General features: G+C 42.5%; 1 protein-coding gene across 2 annotated transcripts in view; it reads right to left on the reverse strand.

Moving 5' to 3' along the window:
• wdr11 (WD repeat domain 11) overlaps window positions 1-20,553 on the reverse strand; it is a 229,569-nt gene that overhangs the window by 133,945 nt on the left and 75,071 nt on the right. Inside the window, exons 6-9 of one of the 2 annotated variants that reach the window (XM_029753425.1) lie at window positions 13,709-13,877; window positions 5,141-5,240; window positions 4,581-4,788; window positions 2,724-2,824 (exon numbers count right to left, since the gene is read on the reverse strand). In XM_029753425.1, the coding sequence (XP_029609285.1) occupies window positions 2,724-2,824; window positions 4,581-4,788; window positions 5,141-5,240; window positions 13,709-13,877 (578 nt within the window). Of the gene's footprint in view, window positions 1-2,723; window positions 2,825-4,580; window positions 4,792-5,140; window positions 5,241-13,708; window positions 13,878-20,553 lie in introns of both variants that reach the window. The other variant, XM_029753424.1, reaches the window with a different exon arrangement.

The raw sequence follows: 20,553 nt of genomic DNA on the forward strand, positions 1-20,553 counted from the left end.
TTAAGACTGATACTCTCTCCAATACAACCCAACATTGCTGAGTTATGTGCAATCTTTCAAGCACACCTTTCATTAACCTGTGGTGAGTTATTCACAATTTATGATGAACAAGTAAGGTTTTATATGTAAGAAGGCTAAACAAAGAGCAAAATTATTGATTATTTTTAATATAATATTATTTGTGCCCTGGTCCTATAAGAGCTCTTTGTCACTTCCCACGAGCCGGGTTGTGACAAAACTCACACTCATTCTTATGTTTAATAAATGTATTATATAGTGTGTGTGTGGCAGTCTTGCAATGATGGCAAAAAAACACAGCTGGAGGTTGAATGTTTGAAGGGGTACAGGACTATAAAACGTTTGGGAACCACTGATCTAGAGGATAGGAGCTATGGGTTGTTTCTGGATTCTCCCTGGTAATTACAAGGCCAGTTGAATATAACCTGGAGAGACAGTGCAGGGGATGAGTCATTGCAGGGGTTTAGTCCTTACATAGCTTCCCCTTTGTCTGACTGTACTCTTAGGCTTAGCCCATGTGGTCATGTCCTTCATATGGAGTGCTTTAGTCTCTGTCATTTGACCAGAGCAATATGAGCCCTGGTCAAAAGTAGTGCACTATATAGGGAACAGCCACACCCCGAGTGAGGTCAGAGAGTGTCAACCTGACAAAACCGCCCTCTCTCTCAGAGTGCATTAAAGGTCTGGTAAAGAAATTAACATGAGAAGTGTTTCTTCACGAGGTGAAGAAAATAAACTCACCTCAGGGACCAGAACATCACCAGGCTGCAGCGTCGCGTGTAAAGTGATTCAAACTGACTATCAACATGAGGTGGAGAGAGAAAAAAACTCCCCTCTCGGACAATCACTGGTACGGCTGATTAGCTGTCCTAAGTCAAATATCTAGAAAAGTGAATTTAAGTGGGACAATCCTACTACTCTTCAAAATCTTCCAAGGAGCATCTTCCAGAGTGAACAACAGTACAAGACGGGAAAGGGGCTACCCCTTTCGGACAATCAGAGCCTTACAAGCATGCTGCTTAAAAGGCCAATCCATCACCCTTCTTAAGGAGGGCTGGTTCCGACAGAGATAAACGGCGAACGAAGGCATTCACACGTAAATACATACATGATTTCTTACTCCAAATGGGCGGCGGTTCGTGTGCAAAGTATATGATTACTGTGAGAATAGTTTCTAAAATCTATCAACGATAAGTGTCTCTTTTTCACCCTCCCTCTCCAAGTCGTTGTGTAACAAGCCGCTATATGTTGTGTCAGTTCGCTAGGGACCTTTCCTAATGTATTAAGTGTGTATGTTATCCTGTGTTATTATTTAGTTAGCTAGTAAATAAATAATTAAACCACTTTGTGTAGTACTGAATCCTAAGGCTGGGGTTTTTGCAGAACCAAGGAGGTTATGACTGTTCAGAATGATGATATGATAAGGAGGTATGATTAATATGTTGACTGTTTTATAGATGTGATAAGTAAAGACTGAGTTTAATTCGGGAGATGGTAACTCAAAACAACTGCTCTTGTGGTGTCCCAAATTCCTAATGAGTTAATTGTTAAATGATTAATTTAAAATCAGGTCAAAAAAGTTAGTTAGCTGATTGGATAAATAACAGTCATCAGATTAATGAAATTAAAGTCATGACACCAATTAGAAACACTCATATCCATTTTCTGTTGCAAAGCATTTTAAAATATTGCGTGCCCTAATGAACACGGCCCAGCAGTCAGCTTCCATCTGCAGCTGGGCTACTCTATTCACTAGGCTAGAAGGGGTGAAAGTGGGCCATTCCTCTGTTCTACCAACATCAATATAAACAGTGTATACTCCAGACCACAAAACAAAACCAATGGCTCTCATACTCAACACTAACTGACGCACATTGAATCTCCCACCGCCCATCCACATGTACACAATCGTATTCTTTATTAGCTGCTTCATTCTGTCTCAAATCTAAAGAGCACAACACAATGTCAGCATTTAGATGTCTACAGGCATAGCTAGACAGAGGGAGGAAGAAAGCGAGAGAGGGAGGGGAGTAAGAGAGAGGAGAGAGATGGAGAGAGCAACAGATAGAGATAAAGCAAGAAATATAGTAAGAAAGACAGATGGATAGAAAGAGAGAAAGGAGAGATAAAAGTAACATCCACCCACAAGATCTCTTTTGCTGGGGTTTTCAGTGCGAGGAGCAGTCAGCGAGGCAGGGTTGATGAGAAACAAGAAATGACAGAAGGGGGAGAGCTAATGGTCGCCTCGGGGCTAAGAGTGCACACGGCTCAGGCAAACTGCTATAAAGGATGTCTTAAGGGCCCTGGCACACAGCCGGTGTTTGGATTCTTTATTGTCGGTCTGTTGAAAAGATTCTAAGACCTGCCTCATCTCGAATGATTTGTTTTTCAAGAGAATTGAGGACGGTGATTGCTGCCTTGAACACACTACTGTACTGTGTACGCAATAAGATGATTTGTAAGTCATAGATTAGAAGCATGACCTGAATGTATTGATTTGATTTCTGTGTTGAGTGAATACAAAAAGAGCCCAGTCATGTGTTGTGCTCATTAGGCACAAAAAGAAAGGAAATGGTCCAAAACAGGGAGATTCTATCTGAACTTGTCCAATAAGAAACGCTCATTTTCAATTGCAAAACGTTTTTCTATGGTTTGTCCTAATGAACATGCCCCAGGTGTGTCTAGTTGAGATGAGATATGCGTACCGATCATGGTGTTAAGAGAAAGGTCCTGAATTTTCTTCTGGTTCTGACCCAGTGGTGAACCACAGAATGCCACAGGAGCGTAGAGGGGGGACAAACCCGAGCTGAGGGAGGAAGGGAATTATTATAACTAAACAAAACAAGTTCAAAGTGTGTATGTATGTATGTACTTACGTACAGTGGGGGAAAAGTATTTGTTCCCCTTCTGATTTTGTATGTTTGCCCACAGACAAAGAAATTATCAGTCTATCATTTTAATGGTAGGATTATTTGAACAGTGAGAGAAAGAATAACAACAAAAATATCGAGAAAAACGCATGTCAAAAATGTTATAAATTGATTTGCATTTTAAATGAGGGAAATAAGTATTTGACCCCATCTCAATCAGAAGGATTTCTGGCTCCCAGGTGTCTTTTATACAGGTAACGAGCTGAGATGAGGACGCTCTTAAAGAGAGTGCTCCTAACCGCAGCTTGTTACCTGTATAAAAGACACCTGTCCACAGAAGCAATCAATCAATCAGATTCCAAACTCTCCCCCATGGCCAAGGATGTCAGGGACAAGATTGTAGACCTACACAAGGCTGGAATGGGTTACAAGACCATCGCCAAGCAGCTTGGTGAGAAGGTGACAACATTTGGTGTGATTATTCGCAAATGGAAGAAACACAAAAGAACTGTCAATATCCCTCGGCATGGGGCTCCATGCAAGATCTCACCTCGTGGAGTTGCAATGATCATGAGAACGGTGAGGAATCAGCCCAAAACTACACGGGAGGATCTTGTCAATGATCTCAAGGCAGCTGGGACCATAGTCACCAAGAAAACAATTGGTAACAGACTACGCCATGAAGGACAAATCCTGCAGCGCCCCCAAGGTCCCCCTGCTCAAGAATACATATACATGCCCGTCTGAAGTTTGCCAATGAACATCTGAATGATTCAGAGGACAACTGGTGAAAGTGTTGTGGTCAGATGAGACCAAAATGGAGCTCTTTGGCATCAACTCAACTCGCCGTGTTTGGAGGAGATGGAATGCTGCCTATGACCCCAAGAACACCGTCAAACATGGAGGTGGAAACATTATGCTTTGGGGGTGTTTTTCTGTTAAGGGGACAGGACAACTTCACCGCAACATTTGACGGGGCCATGTACTGTCAAATCTTGGGTGAGAACATCCTTCCCTCAGCCAGGGCATTGAAAATTGGTCGTGGATGGGTATTCCAGCATGACAATGACCCAAAACACACGGCCAAGGCAACAAAGGAGTGGCTCAAGAATAAGCACATTAAGGTCCTGGAGTGGCCTAGCCAGTCTCCAGACCTTAATCCCATAGCAAATCTGTGGAGGGAGCTGAAGGTTCGAGTTGCCAAACGTCAGCCTCGAAACCTTAATGACTTGGGGAAGATCTGCAAAGAGGAGTGGGACAAAATCCCTCCTGAGATGTGTGCAAACCTGGTGGCCAACTACAAGAAACGTCTGACCTCTGTGATTGCCAACAAGGGTTTTGCCACCAAGTACTAAGTCATGTTTTGCAGAGGGGTCAAATATTATTTCCCTCATTAAAATACAAATCATTTTATAACATTTTTTACATGCGTTTTTCTGGATTTTTTTGTTGTTATTCTGTCTCTCACTGTTCATATAAACCTACCATTAAAATTATAGACTCATCATTTCTTTGTAAGTGGGCAAACGTACAAAATCAGCAGGGGATCAAATACTTTTTTCCCCCCACTGTATGTATGTATGTATGTATGTATGTATGTATGTATGTATGTATGTATGTATGTATGTATGTATGTATGTATGTATGCATGTATACACACATGCATGTATACACACATGCATGTATACACACCTGGGGTTGACCGTGGGCTTGGACACGTGGGCTTTGAGCTCCCACAGCATGACACGGCCGTCGCTGACCGTCAGGGCGGCGTTGTTCTCATTGACCGGACAGATGACCATGCGGTAAGGTCGCACGGTCTTGGTGACCCTGATGGCATCACACTGGGAACGCAGGTCATACACCAGCTCCTGGACACTCTGCTCTGGGTCTGACGCTGCTACTACACACATACACATTATGAGATGGAGAGTGTAGGAGAGAGAAATAAAGAAATTGAGGGGAGAAAGATAACGCAATTGACTCCCCGCTTTCAGGGTCATCAGCACTTCTCACTAACAGAGAATAATGAGAATGGGAAAATACAGTCCATTGACGTGCAAGGTTTATGGGTTATTTACTGCAGTCTAGGCTGCTAGATGGATGAATGGAGGAGTGATTGACAGATGGACAGAGTGTGAGAGTAGATTAGTTCTTTTTGAGAGGATGAATGAATTGAATGAATGAGTGACAGAGGTAGAGTAGAGGAGTTCTTGTTTTTGAGAGAAGAGTGACAGTAGAGGGGTGCTTGCCTGATTCGTCGGGTGCAGTGGTGGAGCGACACACCCTCAGAGTGATGCAGCCATTCTCGTGGAGACAGAAGAGGGCGTCTCTTTGGGCACAGGGGACCACCTGGATAAAGGAAGTAGAACAGAGAATGATGTGATTGGGTGAAAATATCCCCCAATCCCAAACTAGGCCATAGCCTCAAGCAACTTGCTTGGAAGTCCCTCTGTTATCACTATCAGAGGGTGACTACAAGAGCGGTGAAGGGATAATATAATATGCCATCAAGCAGATACTTTTAACCAAAGCGACTTAGTCATGTGTGCATGATTGTTTTTATATGGGTGCTCCCAGCGGTAATCGAACCCACACTCATGAAGTTGCAAGTGACATGCTCTACCAACTTAGCCACAGAGGGATCAATAAGCTTGCTCGAAGTGGCTATCAGAGGGTCTCATTATCCCCTACGAACTAGATGATTTCACCCCCTTAGCTTTGGGACATCACTACATATGGAAGAGGCGCATGTCAAATGCACAAACGGAGGGCCGAGGGGAAGTGGAAGAGAAAGGGATTGGTTGGGGATTCAGCATATTGTGTCTTTCTATGTCTTTATTGGAGTGTGACTGGGTAAGTGTGAATGTGTAACTATCTCTAATGACAGTGTGGTTGTGCATCTGTGTGTGTGTCAGTGTGTATCCCTGGCTCCCTATCCTCTACCACAGTCCAGGCTGGACTCAGAACCTTCTTCACTGCAGCTGTATCATCACTCATGCAAATTGGCTGTGACAAGTGCTTTACAACACTTAGCGAGAACCCTGCAACTCATGGACAGAGCCTCAAAGGCTGAGTAATGCTGCTCCTCTACTACTGCCCTGTGACTTGGGCTGGGCTGCTGTACTGAAATGTGTACAGTGTAGGCTACACACTTGTGAACCCAAATAGACGGACATACAGTACCAGTCAGAAGTTTGGACACACCTTTATTTTTACTATTTTCTACATTCTAGACAAATAGTGAAGAAAACTAAACTATGAAATAACACATATGGAATCATGTAGTAACCAAAAAAAAAGTTCTCTCAAAAGATATTTAACATTTTAATTTCTTCAAAGTAGCCACCCTTTGCCTTGACAGCTTTGCATACTCTTGGCATTCTCTCAACCAGCTTAACTAAGAATGCTTTTCCAACAGTTTTGAAGGAGTTCCCTCATATGCTGAGCACATGTCAGCTGCTTTCCTTCATTCTGCAGTCCAACTCATCCCAAACCATTTGAGATGTGTCTGTTACTTGAACTCTGTGAAGCAATTATTTGGGATGCCATTTCTGAGGCTGGTAACTCTAATGAACTTATCCTCTGCAGCAGAGGTAACTCTGGGTCTTCCTTTCCTGTGGCTGTCCTCATGAGAGCCAGTTTCATCATAGCATTTGATGGTTTTTGCGACTGCACTTGAAGAAACTTTAAAAGTTGTCCAAATTTTCTGGATTGACTGACCTTCATGTCTTAAAGTAATGGACTGTCATTTCTTTTTGCTTATTTGAGCTATTCTTACCATAATATGGACTTTGTATTTTAACAAATAGGGCTATCTTCTGTATACCACCCCTATCTTGCCACAACACAACTGATTGGCTCAAATGCATTAAAACTTCTTCAGGATAGGTGGGTCCCCTGCGAGACGGTTGACCTAACGTAGGCTAATGCGATTAGCATGAGATTGTAACTAAGAACATTTCCCAGGACATAGACATATCTGATATTGGCAGAAAGCTGTGTTAATCTGACTGCACTGCCCAATTTACAGTCGCTATTACAGTGAAATAATACCATGCTATTGTTTGAGGAGAGTGCAGTTTTTTTACATGAAAAGTTATTAATAAACAAATTAGGCACATTTGGCCAGTATTGATACAACATTTTGAACAGAAATGCTGTGGTTCATTGGATCAGATTAAAACTTTGCATATACACTGCTGCCATCTAGTGGCCAAAATCTAAATTGCAATGGGGCTTCAATAGTACATTATGGCATGTCAAAGATGGTAAAAAAAATACAAAAAAGTTAATACAAAAAATATATATATTTTACCAGATCTAATGTGCTATATTCTCCTACATTCCTTTTACATTTCCACAAACGTCATAGTGTTTCCTTTCAAATGGTACCATATGCATATCCTTGCTACAGGCAGTTAGATTTGGGTATGTCATTTTAGACAAAAATGTAAAAAAGGGGCCGATCTTTAAGAGGTTTAAAGAAGGAAAGAAAATCCAAATTAACTTTTAACAAGGCACGCCTGTTAATTTAAATGCATTCCAGGTGACTACCTCACAAAGCTGGTTTAGCGAATGCCAAAAGTGTGCAAAGCTGTCATCAAGGCAAAGGGTGGTTACTTTGAAGAATCTCAAATATATTTTGTTTAAAACTTTTTTGGTTAGTACATGATTCCATGTGTGTTATTTCATAGTTTTGATGTCCTCACTATTATTCTAGAATGTAGAAAATAGTTTTTAAAAAAAGACAAACCCTTGAATAAGTACGTGTGTCCAAAACATTTGACGGGAACTGTACATGCCCACGCCACTTGCAGATGCACGTGCCCGCATACGCACGCACCTGTACATTTTTTGGTTCTAAAACCATTATTTGGTCAACAGTAATGCATAAACCTAGTTCCTGGAATTTAAGTATCTGCCCTGTCCCTGTTTCGCTGTGTGAAAGGGAGAAAGGCATTCTGATACGCGCATTTCAAAATGTAATTGCGGGGGAAAACAGTTTTTAAAACAACAACTGTTAACGTTAAATAGAAGAGAGTCTCAGCCTTCTGTGAGTATCAACATTATTTCTAGCCTACAGTGCCTTCAGAAAGTATTCACACCTCTTGACTTTGTTGTGAAACAGCCTGAATTTAAAATGGATTCAATTGAGATGTGTCACTGATCAACACACAAAACCCCATAAAGTCAAAGTGGAATGATGTTTTTAGAGCTGTTTACAAATTAATAAAAAGCTGAAATGTCGATTCAATAAGTACACTACATGACCAAATGTATTTGGAACCATCTCGTCGAAAATCTCACTCCAAAATCAAGGGCATTAATATGGAGTTGGTCCCCCTTTGCTGCTATAAAAGCCAGCACCAGAAGTTGGAATGTTGCTGCTATGCTCTTGTCTCCGTAATCTATCATGGGTAGGATGGTTACCTGAATCAGGGTTAGTTTGGCAGTTGGGATGAAATAGGAGCGATTACATTAGAGGAAACCAAGTCTAGATGTAACCTTAGCCTGCATCGTTGATATGTGCTGAGAGAAGGACACTGTACCATCTACCCATACTCCCAAGTACTTGTATGAGGTGACTACCTCAAGATCCACATCCTCAGAGGTAGTAATCACACCAGTGGGGAGAGGGGCACTCTTACCAAACCTCAACCTTTGTTGGAGGTGTTCAGAACAAGGTTAAGGGCAAAGAAAGCTTGTTGGACACTAAGAAAGCTTTGTTGTAGAGAGTTTAACAAAAAATCAGAGGGGCCAGCTGAGTATAAGACTGCATATAAATGGATGATAGAGATTCCTACTGCTTGAGCTATGTTGTTGATGTAAATTGAGAAGAGTGTGGGACGTAGGATCGAGCCTTGGGGTACTCCCTTGCTGTCAGGCAGTGGCTGACACAGCACATGTTCTGACTTTATACACTGCACTCTTTGGGGTAGTTAGCAAACCAGGCCAAAGACCCCTCCGAGACACCAATACTCCTTAGCTGACCCACAAGAATGGAATGGTCTACCGTATAAAAAGCTTTGGCCAAGTCAAAAATAGCAGCACAGCATTGCATAGAATCAAGGGCAATGGTGACATTGTTGAGGACCTTTATAGTTGCAGGGTAACCACAGTGCGAGCTTGTTAGTTATCCTCCAGAGACAGGTAGTCTATACAGGTTGTGGCCAGGAGCAGGTAGAGCCCGGTGTGGAGTTGGCTATGAGCTGGAACTAAAACAGTGTGAATAAAAACTCTGTATTAAAAATGAGGAAAAGATTAAATAAAGTGCCATATATTAGGTTAAATCAAACAACAAATCGAAATACCAGTAACACACCAACCGGATGCCGTCAAAGTTCCAACTAATGTTGTATTGGGCGCAATATAATAGAACTACCGGTAGGCCTACCATAGAGCTACTTACACTCGAACCATGAAAAAGAAAAAACAAATAGGATGACATGTAAAACGTCATTTAATGCCGCAATATAATAACCTGTTTGTATGACTTGACTTTTGATATTAACATATCGGAATCGGCCGCTATTAGCTAAAAATGCCAACATCTGCATCAGCCCGATGTCTAGTTTAACGATGATGTGAAAAATCGATGTCAAAGCTGATGTGCGTACCTATATAACATAGCTACATGATGTAATGATGCCACGTAAAATTTGGCGCTACACGTGCAACACAGTATTCCTAACCTAGCCACAATGTCTGCTGTGTGGATCGAGCAGTCAACAAGACGAGCAGTCATTTGAAAGATTAAGACAATTTCAGCGAGACAACTGAAAGGTGAAATCCATTAACGCCAAGATAACGGAATTCATTGACCTTTACTTTTATTTCACCTTTATTTAACTAGGCAACTCAGTTAAGAACAAATTCTTATTTACAATGATGGTCTACCCCAGCCAATCCCGGACGGCGCTGGGCCAATTGCCAAAAAGCCTGCATTCGAACCAGGGAGTATAGTGACGCCTCTTGCACTGAGATACAGTGCCTTAGACCGCTGTGTCCATGGATGTGTGTTAACTATTTCACTGTACTAGAATGCTTAAAAGGCCGCTAATATTTTAAATATCGGTTATCAGTATCGGGTTTTTTGGCAAGGAAAATATCGGATATCGGCCAAAATGTAATATCGGTGAATCACTAGATATTACTCTAATAAAGTTAAAAACTTGTGTGAACGTTTGATGTGGTATGACTATTATCAGGCTTAGCTACTGCAGGCCTATGAAGGCAGTGCACATTGGTGCACTAACTGACTCCGACAGTTGAACTTGGTGAGGAAGGATGTTTTAAGCCTTATCCTTATAAAAAAATATATACTATAATCAAAAATAGACATATTAGCCTCCTTAAGTATGCCTATATCTGTATCACAGTAGTAGCCTATCTGACAAGGATAAAGAAATGTATGTCGTGTCGGGAACATTCAACCGGCATATCTACATCTTTCTTTCGATGTCTCTCGGGCTAGGCCTAAGCTTCTCTTCATGAATATATCATACAGTGGATGCCTAATCCTGCATGCATGCAATACCCCGATACATTTGCGCTTAAATCAGCACCGATAATTATTTTAGCAAAATAAAATAAAAAACAATAGACTACAACGTTTTTAATATGCACCACATCGAAACACAACCAATCGTTTTTTGTAATAGGTTATAGGAAGGTTTACAGGACACAATTGTGGATCACTTGGCCAACATCACTCATTTATTGATGGTGCTGGCAGCGCCCAGTTGGAAGTCTCTTTCACTCGTTCTTTCTACTCTCGGATCTGAACGGGTCTCTCAGTTCCGAATCGGCACAGGTCTGTTTGGGTCTGTTTTTCAACGGGCCTTTCTGGAATGGTGTGACTGTCCTCAGGTCCATTCGGAACGGGTCTCCATTTTTTGGGAGGGTTGATTTACACATATCAGGTCAGGTGGGAATGCCACAGAACCATTTTGTAGCAGGTCCAACTCTGTGTCTTGTGTGTGCATGCATGAGTACAGTGCCTATAGAAAGTATTCATACTCCTTGACTTAATCTAGATTGTGTTGCGTTAAAGCCTAAATTGAGTAGTCTTGGGTATGTCTGTATCCGTTTTGCACATCTGGATTTGAGGATTTTCTCCCATTCTTCCTTGCAGATTTTCTCAAGCTCTGTTAAGTTAGATGGGGAGTGGCGGTGAACAGAAATCTTTAAGTCATTCCACAGTTTTTCAACGGGATTCAAGTACGGGCTTTGGCTGGGCCTCTCAGGGACTTTCAAATTTTTGTTCTGAAGTCATTCCAGCGTTGCTTTGGCTGTATGCTTGGGGTCATTGTCCTGCTGGAACATAAATATTTGCCTCAGTTTAGGGTCATTAGACTCTGAAGCAGGTTCTTATTTAAGGATTTGCATGTATTTGGCGCATTCATTGTTCCCTCGATCCTAACCAGTCTCACAAGCCCGGCCGCTGAATAGTATCCCCACAGCATGATGCTGCCACCACCATGCTTCACTGTAGGGATGGTGTTAGACAGGTGATGAGCTATGCATGGTTCTCCAGACATTCCGTTTTACCACTCTCCCATAAAGCCCAGATTGGTGAAGTGCTGTAGAGACTGTTGTCCTATCAGGTTCTCCCATCTCAGCCAAGGAACTTCGTAGTTCTGTCAGAGCGGTCATTGGGTTCTTGGTCACCTCCCTGATCAAGGCCCTTCTTGCCCGGTTGCTAAATTACTACCAGCTCTAGGCAGTTACATATTTTTTCAATTTCCCAATTATGGAGACTACTGTGCTCTTGGAAACTGTCAACACTATTCCCATCCCCAGAGATATGCCGTATATCACGATTATATATTGGAGATATACGGACAGTTCTTTGCACTATATGGTAAAGTTTCTGCTCTGAGATACACTGTCAACTGTGGGACCTTATATAGACAGGTGTGTTATTTCTAAATCATGTCCAAACAATTGAATTGACTACAGGTGGACTCCAATCAAATTGTAGTGACATCTAGGATGATCAAAGGAAATTAGATGCACCTGAGCTCAATTTGGAGTGTAATAGCAAAGGGGTATGTAAATTGATATTTCTGTATTTAATTTTTAATACATTTCAAAAACACATGTTTCACTTTGTCATCATGGGGTATTGTGTGAAAAATGGGTAAATCTTTTGAATTCAGGCTTAACAACAAAATGTGGAATAAGTCAAAGGGCATGAATACTTTCTGAAGGCACAGTATCTGTTTTTTAAAGTAAAAAACTTGATCATGCCCAGAGGAAAATAGTTTTTGCAGCAGAATTGTCAATATTTCAACAATGAACCTAAAATATATATACAGTTGAAGTCGGAAGTTTAAATACACTTAGGTTGGAGTCATTAAAACACGTTTTTCAACCACTCCACAAATTTCTTGTAAACAAACTATAGTTTTGTCAAGTCGGTTAGGACATCTACTTTGTGCTTGACAAGTCATTTTTCCAGCAATGGTTGACAGACAGATTATTTCACTTATAATTCACTGTATCACAATTTCAGTGGGTAAGAAGTTTACATACACTAAATTGACTGTGCCTTTAAACAGCTTGGAAAATTCCAGAAAATAATTGCATGGCTTTAGAAGCTTCTGATAGACTAATTGACATAATTTGAGTCAATTGAACATGTACCTGTGGATGTATTTCAAAGCCTACCTTCAAACTTAGTGCCTCTTTGCTTGACATCATGGGGAAATTAAAAGAAATTAGCCAAGACCTCAGGAAAAAAGTTGTAGACCACAAGTCTGGTTCAAAAGTATCTATATCCACAGTAAAACGAGCCCTATATCGACATAACCTGAAAGGCCGCTGAGCAAGGAAGAAGCCACCTCCAAAACTGCCATAAAAAAGCCAGACAACGGTTTGCAACTGCACATGGGGACAAAGATCGTACTTTTTGGAGAAATGTCCTCTGGTCTGATGAAACAAAAATAGAACTGTTTGGCCACAATGACCGTTGTTATGTTTGGGGGAAAAAGGGGGAGGATTGCAAGCCGAAGAACACCATCCCAACCGTGAAGCAAGGGGTGGCAGCATCATGTTGTGTGGGTGCTTTGCTGCAGGAGGGACTGGTACACTTCACAAAATAGATGGAATAATGAGGATGGAAAAGTATGTGGATATATTGAAGCAACATCTCAAGACATCAGTCAGGAAGTTGGATGGACAATGACCCCAATCATACTTCCAAAGTTGTGGCAAAATGGCTTAAGGACAACAAAATCAAGGTATTTGAGTGGCCATCAAAAAGCCCTGACCTCAATCCTATAGAAAATTTGTGGGCAGAACTGAAAAAGCGTGTGCGAGCTAGGAGGCCTACACACCTGACTCAGTTACACCAGCTCTGTCAGGAGGAATGGGCCAAAATTCACCCAACTTATCGTGGGAAGCTTGTAGAAGGCTACCCAAACCGTTTGACCCAAGTTAAACAATTTAAAGGCAATGCTACCAAATAATAATTATGTGTATGTAAACTTCTGACCCACTGGGAATGTGATGAAAGAAATAAAACTTGAAATAAATCATTCTCTCTACTATTATTCTGACATTTCACATTCTTAAAATAAAGTGGTGATCCTAACTGACCTAAGACAGGGAATTGTTACAAGGATTAAATGTCAGGAATTGTGAAAAACTGAGTTTAAATGCATTTGGCTAAGGTGTATGTAAACTTCAACTGTATATTTGTAAAGTACCATACAAAACTATAAAAACACTGAATGCACAGGGGTTTAATTGAGGTGAGGGTAGGTTGAGGTGAGACTGAAATGTGTGTGTGTGTGTGTGTGTGTGTGTCCCACCTGAATGAAGGGCACCCCGGAGCGTTCAATGGCCACCACACCCACGGTCTGGCTGAGCTCAAGGTCCAGGATGAGGATCTCTCTGGGGTAGAGCAGCAGCATGTGGTTCCTCTTGGAGGGCAGGTAGGACAGCTGCAGGCAGTCTGCATTCAGGGTCACAGCCTCCGCTCTGACGAGAGGAACACACCCATAGAAATATAATTAACTTCCTGATTTTAATTCCTGGAATGGGTACATTCAATATTGCTGCCTATCCACTCATCATGGAACAGTGACTTGAATAGGAATGGCCCTTCCATCAATTCTGTTTTCATGAAACACATCACAGTCGTTAACTTTGACTAACTTTAAACCAGCAGGTATTACGCTGTCTACTGATGCAGTTCTTGACCAACTCAGTGGCATTGTGGTTAGTGTCTGCCCTGTGATAGGATAGGAAGGTCGGTGGTTTGACCCTTGGTCGAGAAATATGACTTAAAAAAAGATTTGAAAATAAAATCAGACCCCCTCTGCTTGGCACTCAGCATTAAGGAGATGAATTGGGGGTAAGGCCCTGCAATAGATGAGTGTCCTGTTCAATGTCCAGGGGGTGTGCTTGCCCCATGGCCCGTTCTGGCTCAGAAAAAGTTACTTACTCACTGGTGTAGTATAATGCATTGCCAGAATTGTTATGGACATGTAATCATTCAGTTATAGCATCTTAGCTTCATCTCATAATGACACGCTGAATTTACCTGCTAATTTTATTCATCCACTGAAAAATTGCCACACTGTCGTTGTACATACAATACTAGTCAAAAGTTGACACCTACTCAAGGGTTTTTCTTTATTTTTACTATTTTCTACATTGTAGAATAATAGTGAAGACATCAAAACTATGAAATCACATTGCATCATGTTGTAACCAAAAAAACGAATCATAATATATTTTAGAATCAAAGTTGCCACCCTTTGCCTTGATGACAGCTTTGAACACTCTTGGAATTCTCTCAACCAGCTTCACCTGGAATCCTTTTCCAGCAGTCTTGAGTTCCCACATATGCTAAGCACTTCTTGGCTGCTTTTCCTTCAATCTGCAAAATGATAGCCCCACCAAGCGCAAACCAGATGGGATGGCGTATTGCTGCAGAATGCTGTGGTAGCCATGCTGGTTAAGTGAGCCTTGAATTCTAAATAAATCACAGACAGTGTCCCCCAAACCTCCTTCTCCATGCTTCATGGTTGAAACCACACATGCGGAGATCATCCGTTCACCTACTCTGAGTTTCACAGTTGGAACCGAAAATCTCAAATTTGGACTCATCAGACCAGACCAAAGGACAGACTTCCAACGGTCTAATGTCCATTGTTCGTGTTTCTTGGCCCAAGCAAGTCTCTTTTTCTTATTGGTGTCCTTTAGTAGCGGTTTCTTTGCAGCAATTCAACCATAAAGGCCTGATTCACACAGTCTCCTCTGAACAGTTGATGTTGAGATGTGTCTGTTTCTTGAACTCTGTGAAGCATTTATTTGGGCTGCCATTTCAGAGGCTGGTAACTTTAATGAACTTATCCTCTGCAGCAAAGGTAACTCTGGGTCTTCCTTTATTGTGGCGGTCCTTATGAGAGCCAGTTTCATAGCGCCTGATGTTTTTTTGGACTGCACTTGAAGAAACGTTCAAAGTTCTTGAAATGTTCAGCAGGCCTATATCATGAGCTGATTGGAAACGTACAAGGGCCCTTACATTCTCTATCAGGTCAATTATACGCGCAAGGTAATGAAATACCTGCTCAGGTAAACAAACTTTCTCTTTTCTCTGACAGAACAACAAGACTAATATAGATTTTTTTATAACTTTATTAATTAACCCAAAGATATGAAAGATCTTACAAGATGGCCCGATAGACATGGCAGCTCTGTTTCTAGCTCCTAAGCAAAACATTTTTGTTTATGTGTTATTTCTTACATTATTTTTGTATTATTACATACAGCCGGAAATAACTTTTGGATATCAAACGGGGTAACACACCAGCATCCTTTGTTCGTACCTCCCAAGGCAATTCAACTTATCCCAGAAGCTGCTCCAAGATGCCGCCGGCGGCGAAGAGGTATTCAGAGTGGACATCTAGTCCGACTCAGGAGGCGCGTACACCACCCACCGCTATCCCTGTATATTACTCGCTAATGTTCAGTCCTTGGACAATAAAGTAGACTAAATCAGGGCGAGCATCTCCTTCCAAAGAGACATCAGGGACTGTACCAGTCTTTCACAGAATCATGGATCTCTCAGGACATACTGTCCCAGTCCATACAGCCAGCTGGGTTCTCAGTACATTGTGCAGACAGAAATAAAGAACTCTCCAGGAAGAAGAAAGGTGGAGGTGTACGTTTCATGATTAACTACTCATGGTGTGATTTTGGTATGTACAAGAACTCAAGTCCTTCTGTTCACCCGACCCAGAATATTGAAATATCAAATGCTAATCGTATTACCACCAAAAATAATTATCTTATCTTTGGTTGTCGTCACAGCTGTGTATATTCCCCCTCAAGCCGATACCACGATGGTCCTGAAGGAACTACACTGGACTTTGAGCAAACTGGGAACCACATATCCTGAGGTCGCAGTTAATGTAGCTGGGGACTATAACAAAGTAAATATGAGGAAAAGCTACTGAAACGCTAACACATTGCCTGCAGTACATGCGCTTCAAAATCTCTTGACCATTGTTACCCTCCCTTGGCTACAAGGCCCTACCTCACACTCCTTTAGGAAAATCAGATCATGACTCCATTCTGCTCCTCCTTTACGAATAGGTAGAAACTCAAACTGGAAGTACCCGTGCTAAGGTCAATTCAACACTAGTCTATCCAATCGGAATCCATGCTTCAAGATTGTTTTGATCACGCGGACTGGGATATGTTCCGGGTTACACTTGAGATTAACATTGACACGGTGACTGAGTTCATCAGGAAGTGTATAGGGGATGTTGTTCCCACTGTGACTATTAAAACCTATCCAAACCAAAAATCATGTACAGGTGGCAGCATTTGTGCAAAAATGAAAGCTCAAACCACCGCATTTAACCCAGGGCTCTCCATCTGGCAATCAAACAGGCAAAACGTCAGCACAGACAAAGTGGAGTAGCAATTCAACGACTCAGACACTAGACGTATGTGGCAGGTAATCCAGACAAACACAGATTACAAAGGGACATCCAGCAACGTCACAGACACCGATGTCTTGCTCCAGGACAAGCTAAACACCTTATTTGCACGCTTTAAGGTTAACACATTGCCACCGCCTCTCCCGAGGACTGTCGTTCTCCATGGCCGACGTGAGTAAGACATTTAAGCGTGTTAAGCCTAGCAAGGCTGCCGGCCCAGACGGCATCCCTAGCTGCGTCCTCAGAGCATGCGCAGACCAGTTGGCTGGAAAGTTTACGGATAAATTCAATCTATCAATAGCCCAGTCTGCTGTCCCCATTTTCTTCAAGACATCCACTATTGTTTATGTACACAAGAAAGCAAAGGTAACTGAACTAAATTACTAATCGCCCCGTAGCACTCACCTCTGTCATCATGAAGTGCTTTGAGAGGCTAGTTAAGGATCATATCACCTCCGCCTTACCTGCCACCCTAGACCCACTTCCATACCGCCCCAATAGATCCAGACAAGATGCAATCAGCATTGCACACTGCCCTATCCCATCTGGAAGAGAGGAAAACCATTGTAAGAATGCTGTTCATTGACTATAGCTCAGCCTTCATCACCATAGTACCCTCCAAGCTCATCATTAAGCTCGGGGCCCTGGGTCTGAACCCCACATTGTGCAACTGGGTCCTGGACTTGCTGACGGGCCACCCCCAGGTGGTGAAGGTAGTAAACAACACCCTCACTATGCTGATCAACACAGGGGCCCCACAAGTGTATGTGCTCAGCCCCTCATGTACTCCCTGTTCACCCCATGACTGCGTGACCATGCATGCCTCCAACTCAATCATCAAGTTTGCAGACGACACAACAGTAATAGGCCTGTTTACCAAATGACAAAACAACCTACAGGGAGGAGGTGATGGCCCTGGCGGAGTGGTGCCAGGTAAATAACCTCTCCCACAACAAAATGAAGGAGCTGATCGTGGACTTCAGGACAAGAGTGGGAGCACGCCCCCATCCACATCGACGAGGCCACAGTTGAGATGGTAAAAAGCTTGAAGTTCATCGGCGTACACATCACTGACAAACTGAAATGGTCCACCCACACAGACAGTGTGGTGAAGGCGTCGCAACAGCACCTCTTCAACTTCAGTCGGCTGAAGAATTTCGGCTTGGCCACTAAGACCCTCACAAACGTTTACAGATTCATCATTGAGAGCATCCTGTCGGGCCGTACCACCGCCTAGTACGGTGACTGCACCGCCCACAACCCGCAGGGCTCTAAGGAGGGTGCTGCGGTCTGCCCAGAGCATCAATGGGGGCACATTACCTGCATTCCAGAACATCTACAGTACCCGATTTCACAGGAAGGCCAAAAAGATAATCAAGAACATCAAATCAAATTTATTTATATAGCCCTTCGTATATCAGCTGAAATCTCAAAGTGCTGTACAGAAACCCAGCCTAAAACCCCAAACAGCAAGCAATGCATGTGAAAGAAGCACGGTGGCTAGGAAAAACTCCCTAGGAAAAACTCCCTAGAAAGGCCAAAAACCTAGGAAGAAACCTAGAGAGGAACCAGGCTATGAGGGGTGGCCAGTCCTCTTCTGGCTGTGCTGGGTGGATATTATAACAGAACATGGTCAAGATGTTAAAATGTTCATAAATGACCAGCATGGTCAAATAATAATAATAATAATAATCATAGTAGTTGTCGAGGGTGCAACAAGCACGTCCGGTGAACAGGTCAGGGTTCCGTAGCCGCAGGCAGAACAGTGGGAACTGGAGCAGCAACATCAGCCACCTGAGCCACGGCCTGTCCATCCTGTTTGGGGGAAAGGTAATTCCTGCTTGAGTTTCTGCCTATAGGAAGGGAGGAGCAAAATGGAGTCATGATCAGAGTTCCCAAAGGGAGGGCGGGGGAGGGCCTTGTAGGCATTTCGCAAAGTTGAGTAGCAGTGGTCCAATGTTTTCCCAGCGTGAGTACTACAGTCAATGTGTTGGTAGAACTTCAGTAGCGTTTTCCTCTAATTTGCTTTGTAAAAATCCCCAGCTACAATAAATGTGGCCTTGGGATATTTGGTTTCCAGTTTGCATAAAGTGCAGTTCTTTGAGGTATTGGCTTGAGGGGGAATGTGACTATAAATTAAGAGAATTCTCTTGGGAGAAGGGTGAACAAAAAGGACTTGAGTTTGTGTATGTTACCACAATCACACCATGAGTAGTTAATAATGAAACATACACCCCTGCTTTTCTTCTTCCAGTAGAGTTCTTTATTCCTGTCTGTGCGATGTACTGAGAACTCAGAGGCTGTATGGACGGGGACAGTAAATCCCGAGAGAGCCATGTTTCCGTGAAACAGAGTATGTTACAATCCCTGATGTCTCTCGAAGGAGATCCTCGCCCAGAGCTTGTCTACTTTATTAAATCAGAGACTGAACATTAGCATACTTGCCTCCGAGCATATTACTATATGCTCGGAGGCGGTGGATGCTGTACACGCCTCCTGAGTCAGACTAAAAGTCCACTCTGAATACCTCTTCTTCGCCGGCAATGTGATGGAGCAGCCTCTGGAATAAGTTCAATTGCCCAGGGGGGTAAGAACAAAGGATCTAATTAGGGAAAGTCGTATTTATGGTCGTAATGCTGGTGAATTATCATCCAGAAGGCAAGGTCAGTACAGGTGCATCAAAGCTGGGACAGAGAATGCTTCTATCTCAGGGCTGTCAGACTGTTAAATAGCCTCCACCCAGTACCTTGCCCTGAACTTAGTCACTTTCACTAGCCAGCTACAGTAGTTGCTCCACTACAAGATTTGTGATTATGCTACGGGACTTAGAGGTAATTTGTGGTTTAGTACGGTACCCTGCGTCACCACTTTATTGCTCCAGACCAGCGCAAGAGGTAGTCAGAGCACTGATTATGCTTTTGGTTCCTACTGTGTCTCTAACTGACAATGAATGGGTGACATAAACCTAAATAGAAACTGATAATTGTGCACGACTTCAGTATTATTTACTAAAATGGTTGTTACACTAAGGTTTTTATTATTTATTTTGTTAGGATTATTTTGCTCTTACTGTAGTACTGTAGCCAACTCCCGACCAGTCACATAGTTCAGCGCCTAAGTGGCGCAACGGTCTAAGAGACTGCATTGCAGTCCAAGTTGTGCTGCTACAGATGCTGGTCGGCCTTGACTGGGAGACCCATGAGATGACTATAGGTTTTTGGTTTCTCTCCCTCTAAAAACATAAATAAATAATTCTAAATAACAAACTGGCTTTATTTACAAATTAGTAACAATGTATCACCCCATGTCCAAGAATGGCCTTTTTCATCTCCAAAATATAGCTATTTTTTAAACAAATCAATTATTATTATTATTATTAATTTAGAAGATTAATATAAAAGACCACTGGATATTATTAACCCTGTTATTAGCAGGACAATCTATATTGGTCATGGCTCCTGAGTTCTCCAGCTGTATCCACTGAAAGCGCGCAAGGTTCAAGGCACGAGGGCAGGGGGCAAGGGATGGGCCGCATAGCCGCGCACAGAAGATGGAGCTAGCCCATAGGGAAGGGAGGAGGAGGAAGGGTGGACCCCCACCCAGCCACACTGGGAAGCACAGAGCAACACTTTAAAAAGGGGCATTGCGCTAATAATGGCACTGACTAGGGAAACGTTCCCGCTGTTCAGTATGCACGTTCA

This window comes from Salmo trutta, chromosome 5 (assembly GCF_901001165.1).
Source record: "Salmo trutta chromosome 5, fSalTru1.1, whole genome shotgun sequence".
In the NCBI taxonomy this organism is placed as follows: Eukaryota; Metazoa; Chordata; class Actinopteri; order Salmoniformes; family Salmonidae; genus Salmo; species Salmo trutta.